At 43.9% G+C, this 14,941-nt stretch overlaps 1 protein-coding gene across 1 annotated transcript in view; it reads right to left on the reverse strand.

The window, feature by feature from the left end:
- ap3b1a (adaptor related protein complex 3 subunit beta 1a) overlaps positions 1-14,624 on the reverse strand; it is a 44,540-nt gene extending 29,916 nt beyond the window's left edge. The window contains exons 1-8 of the mRNA XM_083670216.1: positions 14,371-14,624; positions 9,256-9,331; positions 8,765-8,839; positions 6,870-6,965; positions 5,929-6,089; positions 5,555-5,621; positions 998-1,180; positions 259-417 (exon numbers count right to left, since the gene is read on the reverse strand). Coding sequence (XP_083526342.1) covers positions 259-417; positions 998-1,180; positions 5,555-5,621; positions 5,929-6,089; positions 6,870-6,965; positions 8,765-8,839; positions 9,256-9,331; positions 14,371-14,501 — 948 coding nt within the window. The 5' untranslated portion in view covers positions 14,502-14,624. The remainder of the gene's footprint in view (positions 1-258; positions 418-997; positions 1,181-5,554; positions 5,622-5,928; positions 6,090-6,869; positions 6,966-8,764; positions 8,840-9,255; positions 9,332-14,370) is intronic.
- Positions 14,625-14,941: the final 317 nt, after the last annotated feature.

The following is a 14,941-nucleotide window of genomic DNA, read 5'->3' on the forward strand; positions in this document are numbered from 1 at the left end:
AGTCCCACGCTCAGACGCCTCCATCAAGGCTGCCTGTATCCCTCACACCAGGTTCAAGAGCAGCTCTCACACACACACACACACACACACACACACACACACACAAACACAAACACACACAAACACACTACATACTGCCAGCTACAAATCACACACACTCACGAATACAATCGTTTATGTGTCTGAGTGTGTGTGTGTGTGTGTGTGTGTGTGTGTGTGTGTGTGTGTGTTCATGCATGCATCGTGTGTGATACTCACAGCAGTGTTTCTGCTCTGCAACAGGGACTTGGTGTTCCTGAGCAGCAGCCTGTGGTCCGGGTCCATCACGTAGGGCTTGGCCACAGCCTCGGCCTGGTCTGTCTTCTCCTCATCAGAGTCATAGAAGGCCCTCTCACTGTTCTCATCAAACAGGGCGCCCTGAAACACACCACCACCACGAGTTATGACTGAGAACAATCCCTGGAATGGTATAAAGTATATCCCGACCACCAATGACAGGACAGGACTGTCCCATATTTACCTCACGGTGTCATATCCACCACATTCCCTCATCATTCGTTAAAGCCACTTTGCTTTGGGTGACAAAATGACTGAATGAATAACCCCGCCTGGCTGACATGAGGGTCTCCTTAGGTGTGTCTAATTCATGACTTATTTGACTTCCAACATACTGAAGCAATGTATTTATTGCTTCAGTATGTTTGTCTCTTACCTGACAGCCTTCCTGGATGGCTTTAAAGAGAGGTATTGAAGAGAGGCCATTAATTGAACACAGCTAATGTCTTCTGAAATCACCACACACACACACCACACAATAGGGAACATCTCCCAAAACCTCTGACTCCACATTTCTCTTTCTCCATCTTTTACTCTTCCATTCTCTCTCCTCATCCCTCCCTCCCTCCCTGCTTCTGTGACCATTCCTTCCACCCTCACCCTCGTCTCCTCCCTCCCTACATACTAACTCTCTCTTTCTCCCACTCTCCCTCTCTCTCACCTCTTTCCAGGGGCTGGTGAACTGCGTTCGGGCATAGCGTGTCAGCATGGAGATGATGACCACCTGTCCCCACTCCTCCACATCCACCAGCAGGTTGCAGAGTTTACGGTAGTTCTTATGAATCAGGTCAATACGGTCAGGACACACCTCCTCAAATGCCATGACCACACTGCCTGCCACCAGCTGGAGCAGAGGAGAGGAGAGAGAGGTGAAATGGAGGGGGGGCGGAGGGGGAGAGGGGAGGACAAGGGAAAGTTAGAAAAACTGTATCATGTTTTCCTTCTAATTTTTTTATAGAACCATCTTTTAACCGCATTGAGAGGCCAAGCTGGGAACAGTGTATATCGAGTGCAATGCAGGAGAAAAGAGGACTGAAAAACACAATTGCATTTCAATTCCTCTGTACACATCTGCAAACAATAAAAAGAGGATTTAAAACATGTACATACATACTCACACAAGTTTTTTAACACTCACGGATATGATGTGATGAAAATGTATATGTAATGAAAAAAACACAAAAAAAAACAACTAAAGAAATAATTACAATATAACGTTAGACAACAACAAACGGAAGAAGAATTGGATACAAAATTAAAGAATTTAAAGGTTGTACTAATCTAATTTCATAGTCCCATGGTAAGACAGCTATCCCATAAGACAGCTATCCATCATAAACATCCAACCATTTTGTCATATTTTCCTTCTCAGCTCTCATTTTTACTCATAACTAATTTCATGTTCTATTCATGAGACAAGAGAAAAGGGTAAGCGGGAGGAGGGAGGGGGGGGAACAATCAGCAACATTTTATTGAGAGAAAAATCCATTTGGCTGTTACATGTTCCATCCCTACTGCGGGCTGGCTTGCTGACTGACTGACTGAGTGACTGACATGGCGGTGTATTAATATGCAAACAGCATTAACATGGGGAGGCGAGGGGGAGCAGAATCCGGTCTCTCCCATTAGAACAGACGGGCCCCTGGTGGCCCTTGTGGAAACCCTGCGCGTTTACCCATCAGCTCTGCCGTGAGGCTGCATTGATTGTGTGTGTGTGTGTGTGTGTGTGTGTGTGTGTGTGTGTGTGTGTGTGTATCCACAGTACAGTAGCATCAGTCTTGGCATAGCCTTGGTTCCTGAGTATGTGTGTATGTGTGTGTGTGTATGTGAGAGAGAGATATATATATATATAGATATATATAGGTATATATTTAGAGAGAGAGAGAGAGAGAGACGTTTCAATGTGTAGCTGCTCTCTGACTACTGGGGAGCTCAGAGCCCAGCACTAATCATTCCGCAATCTGGATAGCGTTAGAGAAAACATGACTGTAAAATCAAAATAAATGTGTGTGGGAGTTACTTACAGCACATCACTGTTGACTAGGTAATGGAAGCTTTTATTTCAAGCACCATAACAAAAGATAACATGGCGGAGTGTGTGGTCAACATAAGTTCAAAGTATGTGACAAGTGGACAAAGCAACCAAGCGTACACTAAGCACACTGAAGCCAAACCAAACCATCCAGAGGTACCAAAAGCCGTCCCTGATATCCCTGCCAACACCTTCTGTGTCACATGCAGTGAGATCTGATGCTGTTGGTAAGAGTGTGGACAAATGACAAACACACTGAGATCCAACTCCAGAGGTGGGCAAGAACATCTTGTAGCCATGTTGCACCCGTGTGGACGCATTGATCAGTAAATGTAATGGCAGCATCAGCAGAATGTTGGAAGCATGTGTGACCAAGTGTTGAGGCAAGTGTTGAGGCAATGGTTACCATGATGGAGCAATTTAATCACAAATATAAGACTTTTCTGATGCCAGGTGGAGATCGGTTCTCTTGGCAGAGAATAGAATAAAAAAGAACAAGTTGAAGAGTAAAAAGTACAACGATTTAAAGGGGATAAATCTAATCAAAACAGGGAAACGTTACCATTTAAGTACTCAGTTGAGCAAGCAATTAAGAAGCCCACTGTAAATGAAAATATCATATAACCAGAGTTTAACTTGTGCTTGTGCTTTAAATTGGAAAGCAAGCTAATTTAGTTGTGGGTGGTTCTTAATGATTATGCACATTATGGTCTCCAAACAAACAGATGCTAGTACAAAGACCTCACTTTATGATGCAGATATAAGTGGACTTGAGTGTAAACTGTGTGTGTGTGTGTGTGTGTGTGTGTGTGTGTGTGTGTGTGTGTGTGTGTGTGTGTGTGAAGGGAATGAATCAATGTGCATGTGTCCATGATCACACACTCAAAGATTATAACTAAGCAGGCAGATGTTGGTTGTTTAAGCCTCTTTTCCCTTGTGTATTCCCAAGTTTTTTTCCTGTCTCCAAGGCTACTACTGCTGGTACTGTCTGTGGGCATGTACACCATGATGCCTCCATGCTTTGTGTATTCTCTCTGAACTTCCCCCATTAGACACAGCTCCAAGGTAAACTACATGCGCCATCAACAAAACTGACACCCCAATCTATGGAGTTCATACCCCCCTCCCTCCCCCCGCCCCCCTCCACCTCTACCATATTATCTACACTGCGTGACAAGTCGGTAATGGAAAAAATCACACTAAGCAAATGGTTCCTCTAATAACAATACATTTCCTATAAAATTATGAAGGGTCCAAACCGTTTCCTTGCATCTATTTTGTCATGAATTCTAATTATGGCGCCAGGGAGGCGGAGAGTGCTGGGTCATCACGCCAGAGACAACGCGCGCCTTTTTGATTGATGGCCCAGCGCAGGGTCGGCCTACCCTCCCTGCATTCTCTCCTCTCTTCCTCCTCCCTCCGTTTTCTCTTAAATTAATGGGCATCCCACCTAGCCCCTAATCACACCACCCACATCCCCACCTCTCTGTTCTCATTTCAATTTTGTAGGAGGTGCAGGGGGAGGCATGGGAGGGATCGATCATTTATCTTGTAATGGCTGGATAATAGATCCATCACGGTAAAACAGCTGCACAAACTCCTGTGTTGTCTCCCTCATCAGCCCTTCCCTTCCTCTCTTTAAACCATCCTCTCATTAAACACCGGTGTCACACTCATTTAGCCATTTCTGTAAAGGCACATGTCAGGTAGGCCACACATCGATGACAAAAACGTATATTTTTCACACCTGTATGCGTATTAGGATAATAATTATCACATCATCTCATCAAATAATCTGAGAAACTAGTGTTGGAAACACAAGTGGAGCCCAACACTAGCCCATGCCACTAGCCCATGCCACTAGCCCATGCCACTAGCCCATGCCACTAGCCCATGCCACTAGCCCATGCCCAGTCCCAACATGAGTGGATGTGTTACGCTAAAGGCAGGCACAGGCTGCAGACAGATGGTTCAGCCATAAAAAGGTACATAAACACCAAATAGAGTAGGTCATATTAAGATGTGATGGTGGAAAGTAGCAACTTGTACAACATCTTCATTTTCCTCCGGGTGAAAAAAAACGTGTTTTGAGCAGTGTATTGTATGACACATGTCAAATGCACTTTCAATAAAGAGTGGATTTGAAATACAGCTGTAATGGATGAAGTTAAAGATGTGGTGCACATCCACAAACTACTACCAAGGGGCTCCTATTATGCTTGATAGCATAAGAAATGACCTAGTACACCAGACACTGTTATACACAAGAGTAGATCATTGACATCAAGCTGTAGAGCTTCTCTGAAAACCTAATTCTGTAATATTAACCAAAAAAAAAAATTAAAAAACCCCATTAAGATTCCTACGTGATGGTGTCTCCTCCATTCATCACTACATAATATTTATTGTGGGTCTGTGTGATAATGCCCTTTCTTTCTGTCCCCCAGCCTCAGTGAGTGTGCTTCAACAGGGAGAAGTCATCTGTCTTCGTTAGCGACTGTAGCTAAATATGCTATGCATCTGGTGCTGGGCTTTCCATCCCTCCCCTTGGCCTTAGCTGTTTGGTTTTGTTTGTATAATGAGATGTCTATGCAATGAAAATATAATCATAACAAACTGTACTGTACCTGTGCCTTCGTCATTGTGAACACCATGTACTCTGCATTCTATATGCAACTTTCACGCATACACAATTGGCATTAAACACCCTTAATATAAACATTTAATGTGACCATCAAGACTATGTGGTACCTATTGACTATTCTAATAAGAAACCAGCATTGTATTTGGTATTGGCTTAAACACAGAGTGTGAGAATCAGAGTCAATTGTAGGATCTTTGAAAAAAGAAGTTGGCCTTGGAAGAAATTAGGCTGACACTAGCATCAGTGGGAAAATGCCTTCCAAATGGACACTTAACTCAGAGCATCTGAAGATGTGTGGGTTTAAGTGGGTGTTAACAAACCATGGCATTGGTGAATGAGCTGAGGGATAGAGGTATAAGTGAAATAACTGTTTGACTAGAGCACCCTCCAGTGGTAAGCTCCTCTTACTGCACCAAGTGGCCTGTGAGAAGATTTAGGATTGAATGGGGGGGAAGGGGGGGGGGGCAGTTGAAATGCCAGATATGAAATGCAAGAAATCCAACCACATACCCCTTGTCATACTATCGTAGCGTTGTACTTACTGTGCTTTTGTCCTTCAACAGTTTTTCAATCACTTCAATCAGGTGCTCTTTCTGTTCTGGGTCCAGGCTGTGGATAAGGAAGGAAGAGAGATGTCCCACATAGTGTGTTGACCATTCAACTGATATGAAAAACACACTGGATTACACTTCAAAAACATTCCTTCCAGTCTATTCAAATCTGATTACATCTCCTTTCCTTTATCCATGCTGATCTGAGAGGCCTCGACAGGTGAGAGCAGAGACTTGACAGGCAGGCCTCTGCCATAATGCATTTTACCTATCCTGTCTTCTCAGGTCAGCTCAGATGAAGGGAAAGTCACCAGCAGAGGAAGCTGCTATAGAGTGTTTTACTGCTGCTGCTGCTGCTGCAGTACCTGTAGAGCTTCTGGATGGCGTGGGCCGAGGTCTTCCTGACATAGGGGGACATGTCTGAAGCAGACTCCTTGATGGCTAGCATCATGATGGGGACAATGATGGGGACACGAATGCTGGACAGAACCCTCAGAGCACTGGCCCTGATCAGCTGGTTTGGGTCCTATGAGAGGGACGGGGAGGGGAGGGGAGGAGAGGAGAGGAAGGAAGGAAGGACCGGGAGATGAGCTGTCGTAACCTTATCTCAATGGTACAGAATAGAGCACTGCTCCAAACGTATAGGGGTATATGTTGCTGGAGAAAGGCAGCGAATGAAATGGCCAGCAGATGGGCTCCTTTCAATCCCATGGTCTTGTATGTAGGCCCAAGGGATAAGACTTGACTGTGTAGCCCTGAACCCATACACAATCATAAACTAATACTGTAAACACCTGCACAAACACGTCCATTTTGAGAAAGACAAAGAGATAGAAGGAGAAAGAGAGAGCTTGTGTGGGTTCAGAGACACTAAAGACATGCAGTATATTCTCCATCTCTGTCTTTCCCTCTCTCGCGCACACGCACACACACGCTGAGAGGAAGTGAAGCATGCTGTAGACCTAGCAGGGGTTGAAATGGGTTTTTCAGCGCTGGGGCCTGAGACACATCAGGGTGACGGGGTGGGTTTTCTAAAAACATCAATGTTGTCCTGGCCCCTGAGCTAGACGGCTTCTCTTTAATGGCTCAATACTACAACCACACACACACACACACACACACACACACACACACACACACACACACACACACACACACACACACACACACACACACACACACACACACACACACACACACACACACACACACACACACACACAAAATGCCAAATATAACATTGTCTTTGTTATATGACTACAAGTGTGTGGATCCAGACCAAAGCCCTGTCATGTGGAGCTCTTACCTTGAGAGCCCTCTGGAAGGTACTGATAGACAGCAGAGCTAGGTCCTGCTGCTCCTCCGCATACCTGACCAGGTACACATACACCAACTTCTTCAGCTGCAACACACAACATACATGTCCAAATGTCAGTCCTACATTTTCAAGACCAAAAGGGAAATCTTAATTGGCCATCTGCAGCAAACCGCACACTCTTGCGTTATTTGAAATTAAGTTATAAAGTTATAAAGCATGTAGTATTATATGAGACTATTCCGGAGGAGACTTTGGTTTGTTATTTTTAGGGGAGGGAAAGCTGATGTGCAAAGTGTTCCTGTTTGATGTTGTTGCAGTGTTAACTCCCATATTGTTTCAGGGAGAGCAGAGAATGAGGTTGAAAAACATTTTGTTCAGAGAGTCTGAAAACTGTTAGCACTTCCTGTCTCCCTCCACCTCCATCCCCTCCTCTCCTTGGTCGCCTCCTCCTCCTCCTCCTCCTCCTCCTCCTCTCTTCACACATGCAACAGAAAAGGCTGAGCTAATATTTGCCTAGTGTCTGACAAGTTGGCCAGCCTGGGAGTCAAAGGTTGTCTCTCATGATTCCGTTCAGTTATTCAGGGGTGAGAAGGAGTAGCAAGAGGCCATCAAGATGACTATACTAGACAAAATTACCAAGTATATTCTTAATGGAAGGTTTCTGTTAGGGGTTACATGTGCGGTTAGAGAGCCACATACAGTAGCATCCGTTCTAGCATGGCCAGATAATGACAAATGCTGACCGACAGCGAACCACAGTTTTCAATCATCATTGCAGTAATTACAAGTGAAATGAATGACATTACTCAGTATAAATGGGGACATAACCCATCTAACCTCAAAGCACAGAATTCCATAACCACAAACCACACTATTGATCCCCATGTCCAAACTGTGTGTGTGTGTGTGTGTGTGTGTGTGGGGGGGGGGATTGGGACCATATAGAACATCTTATAATCTAATTTTAATCAAAGATGATAGTCATCACATTGCTGCCAACACCTTATTCTATACAGTACCAAACCTCACACTCGCACGCAAGCCTGCTCTCCATCTAGTTTCCCAAGGTTTTCTAGCACTGTTTGAAGAAATAAAGCATCCTGATATTAAATCACAACGCCGTCGATACACTGTGTGCTCCTGCGCTGTTTTCTGATTAGAGACAATCGATGCCAGCTAGCAAAGGCCTGCGGTTCTGAGGGATGGTGAGGACAGAGAGAGAGAGAGAGAGAGAGAGAGAGAGAGATGGGGAGAGAGATGGAGAGAGCCAGTAAGAGATAGAGACAGAGATGTGTGAGAGAGAGGGAAAGGGGAAGAGGGAGAGAGAAAGAAAAAAGAGAGCCCCACAGAGAGTCCCAACTCTACCCTAACAGCTGGTGTGTGTGAGGGGGAGTGAGGAGACGTGACAGTGGGCTCTCCCCTGCCAATTACACATGCCCACCTGCTCCCATACCCAGCCACGAGCTGCCCTGCCTCACGCCTCATACACACCAAACAGCATCAGGCCCCCTGCTCACAGGCTGCCCCTCACACTGCCTGTTTATTCTGCCAATCAATATTCACAGGCTTGGGCATGAGAAACTCATTTGGTCCGCCGTTCAGTATGTGGTCCTTTACTGGTGCGGAAGGTCTATGGGCTAAGCATTTTCAATCATTGTGAGTCTCTTGATCCATCTTCTTCATTTGTTGATGTGTGGCATTGTGCAGAGTGTTTGCAATGCTCATAGTGTTTTTAACACTATATTACTGCATAATGTGTGAGAGGCTTAAGGTAACTGTGAGGTGAAGCCTAAGGCAATTTTCCATACAAGTTATGACAATAATAGTTTTAGTAATGATGTTGCTGTGAGTCTGAGAGGAGAACAGTGTTGGTGATGTCATACCTCTATGTTCTTACTGGCCACATTCTTCACAACAGCTGGGAACAGCTCAGACGCATTCTTCCCCTTTGCAATCAGCTGAAAGGAGAACATCATTAAGACCTACAGAGGTCATTGGAGGTCATCATCTCTTACCATTGTCTTGTGCCATCTTATCCTCCTGGTTTATCTATTTACAGTCTTGCACTCAATGTTGGATAGATGGGCCTATATGTCTTAATAAATGTATTTATAAATGTGTATCGTGTCATGTGAAGTGACAGTCTAACTGAGAAAATGGATGGTTATTTGAAATAGTGTCTAATTATTTGATGGTGTCTAATTATTTGAAAATTATTAGATCTTTGAATTTATGAAATTTGTTATCCTCTTTTCGCTATCATCTATAAGTGACATCATCCTGAGATTTCAATAGACAAAGCTTTACTGTCTAGGACAGCAGTGGTGAGTGTTGGAGTTCATTTATGCAGAGTATGTCCCAGAATGCTCCTCACCCCAACAATCCTCTTCATGGCCTCCAGTTTGAGAGATTCCTTGTTGCTTTCCAGCATCTCTTTAAGATCGTCATTCCTATTGGGAGAAAAACATGTTCTCAGTAACACGGTATGTGTGACACAAGAACAGTATCATAGCAAGATATGCAGCCTGACTTCATCAATCTCCGACAGTATATGGGCCTCAGGTCAGCCGCAACTAATCAATGTTGAGCACTAGGTCTTGCATTAAGTAAAGGCTATGTCTTGCATTAAGTTTGTTGAAATTGGAAGTCATGCGGGAAACTTTTCAGCAATTACAGACATTTCATGACAGCAGATTACACATAGGGGAGTCAATTTACCTTGGCACAATACCAAAATGCTCTGCAGCACATTTCCAGAAGAATATACATGTAGCCTAAACTAGAGACCAGAGACAAAACTCACACAAGTGTGATATCGCCTAGACGCAAGCTTCACTACACAGGGGGTTGAGGGCCACTACATGACTCAAAGAGTGAGATAACGTCAGACAAAAGACCTTGTGTAGCATCAGAATGGACTTTTTTGTTCCACAAACCCAGGCAGATGTTTTCCATTTAACAACATTCAGGGAAAGACAAGGAGCGAGAAAGAGAGAGAGATAAATGGTTGGTGTTTTTAGACACAGAGAGAATGATACTGTCACAAGGTGGATAATCTGCAAAAGCTATCAGGAAACAGTGTTTCATAAACAGATGTTCACACACCCAAATTCAAGTAGCAAAGGACTCTACTGATAACTGGTCTTACAATGCATAGACGTAACACACCTACAGCTACACGTAGACAAATGCACACACATATAGGCTACTCTGTGAGTATTGCGTCAGCATATTGTAGTACCCAGTGTGTTGTGTCTCCTCTGGGCTGCCGTTGGTGTTAGTGTGTGTGAGGGCCTGTTCTTCCTGACTGAGCTCAGACTTCAGGGTGAGCTGCAGGTTCTCCATTGACACCAACGCTGTCCTCACCGCCCCCACGGCATCCGACCGCAGAAGAGAGAAACCCCCGTTCATACCTTCTCTCCTCGTGCTCCGACTATCAGGGGCCCACACACCTGAGATAGTCCACTAGGGCTAGCGTACTAACACTAGTTCACCTGTCTATGTCCAAGTACACTTGAAGATGAGGTAGGGAATCCTCTTTTCCTCTTGAGACAAAATAGCAAGTTCATATGCTGTTCTTTTCTCTTGTCTTGTGATCCTTTTTGCTCTTTTCCTCAAGGATCAGAATAGCCTTATTTCATCCACAGAGATAATATGAGGTCCTGTATTGCCTGCTCCTCCTTGCTTTCTGTCCTGTTAGGCTACAGACAAAAGAAAAAGCACGGGCCTCCTCTCTCTTTCCCACACCAATCTTCTGTCCGTTTTGCTCCTCCACTTCCTCTTTTCAAAGGCCACAGGAGTCACAAGATGCCCTTTCCGCCTGCTAATGGCTAGAAGTCCCACAGATGCTGCTCCCTACAGATTGCTGCTCCCTTTGGCACTGATCTCTCTGCTGTAGTCCAGTATACAGGTGAGGGTTTCCTGCCTACCAGCTGTAGCTGTAGCCCTAGCCCTAGTACTGTGCACGTCTCTCTCTGATCCACTCAGACTCTCTCCTCTCTGCTGTACAGTTGTGCAGACAGGCTTTTCAAGTCTCTTGCCTGTTGGCTGTAACCGTAGTTCTGGCTGTCTCTGGGCACTTCCCTCCAGGGGAAACAGGAGGGCCTTATCTGTGCTCTGGATAAACAGTGGGTAGCTTTCATCACCTCCCCAGCACAATGCTGCACTCCGAGCCTCCTAGAACACCACCGCTGCCAGCCAAGGCTGATAAGGGCCCTGCCAGCCCTGCCTCACCAGGAGAACCACACACAGAGGGCAACACCCTTTCTATTACAATTTTGTTAAGCCTATGGTGTTTCTATGATTAACTAGTTAGCCTAACTGTCAGAGTAACAATGCTTTAAATAACGCTTTACCTGATCACACTCTAACTAACGCAGAGGAGCAACAACATCCATTCACATTACGACCGGTAGGATAAGGCACTATAAAACCGTTCCAATCAACTTGGTAATCAGCCGTTACTACTGTCTGGTCTGGTGTCCATGAATGTCCCTTTATGTTTATGACCAGCATGATCATATGTCTGTCTTCTTGTTGAGGCCACTTGATAATATCCAACCTTAGGTTCCAGTCAGATAGTACAATGTCCTCCTTCACGTTCTGAATGATCTTCTGTGGACTGTTATCTTGTCTAATGTCATAATGTCTTGAAATCCATGGTTGACCCTCTCATAGTTTGTGGCTCTTCTGTCAGAGTCAGACCTGACTGGAATAGGCTACTTCAACCCCCAAAATGGAGAGACTCATTCAGAGCAAAATCCAAAGCAAACAAAAAAAAAATGCTTATGGAATTAAATAACTTTCCCAGTCCTTGACTACAAAACACACTCCTCATTAAATTGTCATCCCCATCAGCTGAGATTGAACCACAATGAAATAGCCTATGTCTTGTACGGTAGGTCATGGCTGACCACTTAAGGGTAACCAGTCACATGTTGAACCGTGCTGCAGTAACAGCTGTCAAGCAGACGTGAGGTAGGAGGCCGCAGGAACATCTCAAAGGAATGTGGTTCTGTCCCTGTGTCACATGACTTTATTTACTTCAAACAGCTAGTCATTTAATTTCAGAGAGCTGATTCACACGGCTATGTAGCCTTGCTGCATAGCATAGGTCTGCATCTTGGTAAGCAACGAGGTGCTAATGTAAGATTAGATGGAAATCAGCTTTTATAGGCTATAAGGAGGCAAAAAGCAATGAAAACTCCACCGGTGCACTGCAAGCCTGCCCTCTGGTGCTGAAACACATTCACAGTGAATGGAAGAACTAAACAGAGGAGGTTGCCTAGGCCTACATGGTAGTAGCCTAAAATGACACACCCCAGCCCCTATAACTAGACACCTCTTGTAGATCTGAAATTATTGGATGAGTGTAAGCAATATGGTTCCAGCTCCACCCATCCCTCTGATAGGCTAGGAGGAGTTTATTGCCCAGAGGTTGAATTCAGACAGGGCAATGCTGCTGTTAGGCTGAGAAAGCCGAGCTCCAACAGAGTTTGGGGAGCAATTAACTCTTAGCAATATAATTTAATGGGAATTAGGCCAATTAGGCCTACATATTTATTACATACTGCATCTAATAGTGGATGCAGAGAGTGCTTGACATAGGCTTTTTTTTTGACAATCTCTTAAATATTGCACTCCCTGGTGCATCACAGACAATATGCAGTCATAGTTTGTGGACAGTGGTATCATTCATGTTCAGGCATTTTTCTGCCCAGTCCTCCAGCCTGACCAATGGGCACTTTATCATACAGGCCTAGTCGTCCCCATCCCCCCTCTCCTTGTATAAACAGTCATGTGAGAGAGCTTAGAGATTCACTTAGGCCTAGGCTAAACCACATTAAACATTAGAACCTGCTGACATGAGTCAGCCATTTGCTGTGACCAAGACATACATTGTTGAAAATGTTATTATTTTCTAGAGGAAAGCATGTTTTTTTTTTAGAAAACATTTTTCTAGAGGAAAACATTAAGGTGCCCTTTTTGAGGTGGGTTGTAGTCTTTAGTCTACAAATAGTTAATGTTAATAGAGAGTTAACTATTAGTTAATTGATAGCCTTAATGTTATGACCCACCTATAAGAAGTGTGTGATCATCACTTAGGTACTGGGGGAACCACAAGTTGGCTTGCTCTAGCCTAATCCTCTGTGCACTAGCCTAAATCGTTTTTAGTGCACACAAAATTAGAGCAAGCCACATTTTGCTACCCCCAGTACAAAGTGATGATAACACACTTTAAATAAATGACTTGGAACTGTTTATAGGCCTAACCGATTTATAGACTATCAATAAACGAGTGATGGGGGAGAAATATTGATACAGTTGAGTTAGCCCACCTCCCCCTTCAGAGGATAATTTTATTATTTATTTTACAGAGGTTTTTTTTTGTTTTTTTTAAAGAAAAACATGTTTTAAACATATTGGATTCAGTACACGGCATTCATACCTATTTGTACCTCTTACCAAACTAATATATTTTATTTATTACATTCATTCCCAAAGATTTTTTTTTTTTTTTTTTTTTTTTACCTTAGAGGTAGATTAAACTGTTTCCCCATCACCAACTGAAAATAACCTCTATTTTTGGCAATATTGAATATCGTAGTATCGAATCGCAATACATAGTGCATCACAATACTAAGGCTTCCAGCAAGACCACTGAGCCAAGGTAGGCCTGCTGTGTGCATTTTTCTTCTGGGTTTGAACAAGGCACCGCAATGCTGTGTTCTGAATAATCAAACTGTTGCAGAGGTTGGAGGCTATGAGTGCAATTCATTCAATATCACAAGTAGACAACACAATACCGTAAGTAGGCCAATATCACAAGTAGACAACACAACTACTGTAATCATGCTGTAATGACACACAGAGATTGACAGTTGATAACCAAATGTATAGGCCTTTTAGTTTCTACTCAAAATACCATGCGGGTAAAAATAAGTGTTTTGTTTGTTTGGGAAAACAATCCAGTTAGGCCAGTCTCCATCTGAACACGAGAATGTCTAGCCTAACCTGGTGATTGAGTGCCCTCTAGTGGCATCATCACTTAAAAAACATGGGTTGTGACAATCACTGGATGATGTAGGCAAAACAATGCTAGGTAGTCCACCACAGACCAATTGCATGTATGTAATAGATTAGTAGCTAAATTATTGATTATTCATAAGCAGTGACAGTGGGTAACGGGGGTCACTGGAGTACATGTTCTATATTATCACAAAATATAGCTAGCACAGTAAATCATTGAAGTAGAGAAGCTCTCTTTTCCTTCTTAGTTACAACATACACACACACTATAGATAGTAAGTTGGCTGTCAAGCTAACACGAATCAGACTGTGTGTGACAACCCGGGTTCCCTGTGCTGTGTGGATGGAGGCACCAGAGTTAGCTAACGACGTTAGCTAGCTTATTGGCTTACTGCTTGTTTACAGTCAATCAGCAAAGCTACAGTAGTGGCAGACATGTCAACTGAACTGACTGACTTACTTTTTGAAGTCAGTGCTGAATAATCCAAACCCTGCTCCAGCGGTCGGGGTGGTCTCCAGTCCAACTTCCACGGCAGACTCCGATCCACCTTGGTCATTGTATGACAAGTTGTTCGTCGACATGCTCAACATTTTAGATAACGCAAGCGCACAGAAACTAAATCAGTGTAAAGCGAAACAACTAGTATTCAAATTCCAGTTTTGACGGTTGAATTCAGGTAATTGGACAGGAAACGCAAAGGCAAAACAAAACTTTATCCCAAATGTGCAACTTTTTTTCCTTGTCCACGCAGTACCGGAAGTATGAGTTGGACAAGTTCAGGTCACATGACAGGCATGGGAGGAAAACGAAGCACCTGATCGCCCTGTTGCCATGGTGACGACGTCCTCAAGCCAATCAGCTGGGACGAACCTTTGATTATCTGAACCCAAGAGAATCCTCTTTGTCTGAACCAAAGAGGATGATGCAAAGCTTATCCTGAACTACTATGGAAGAGTTTCTGCGTCTCTGCAAGGAATATGAAGGCTTACACTTCACACACATTTTCAATGAGAGTGTCTTCCCATGCCTA

The sequence above is a fragment of the Argentina silus genome, assembly GCF_951799395.1.
Source record: "Argentina silus genome assembly, chromosome: 5".
Lineage (NCBI taxonomy): Eukaryota > Metazoa > Chordata > Actinopteri > Argentiniformes > Argentinidae > Argentina > Argentina silus.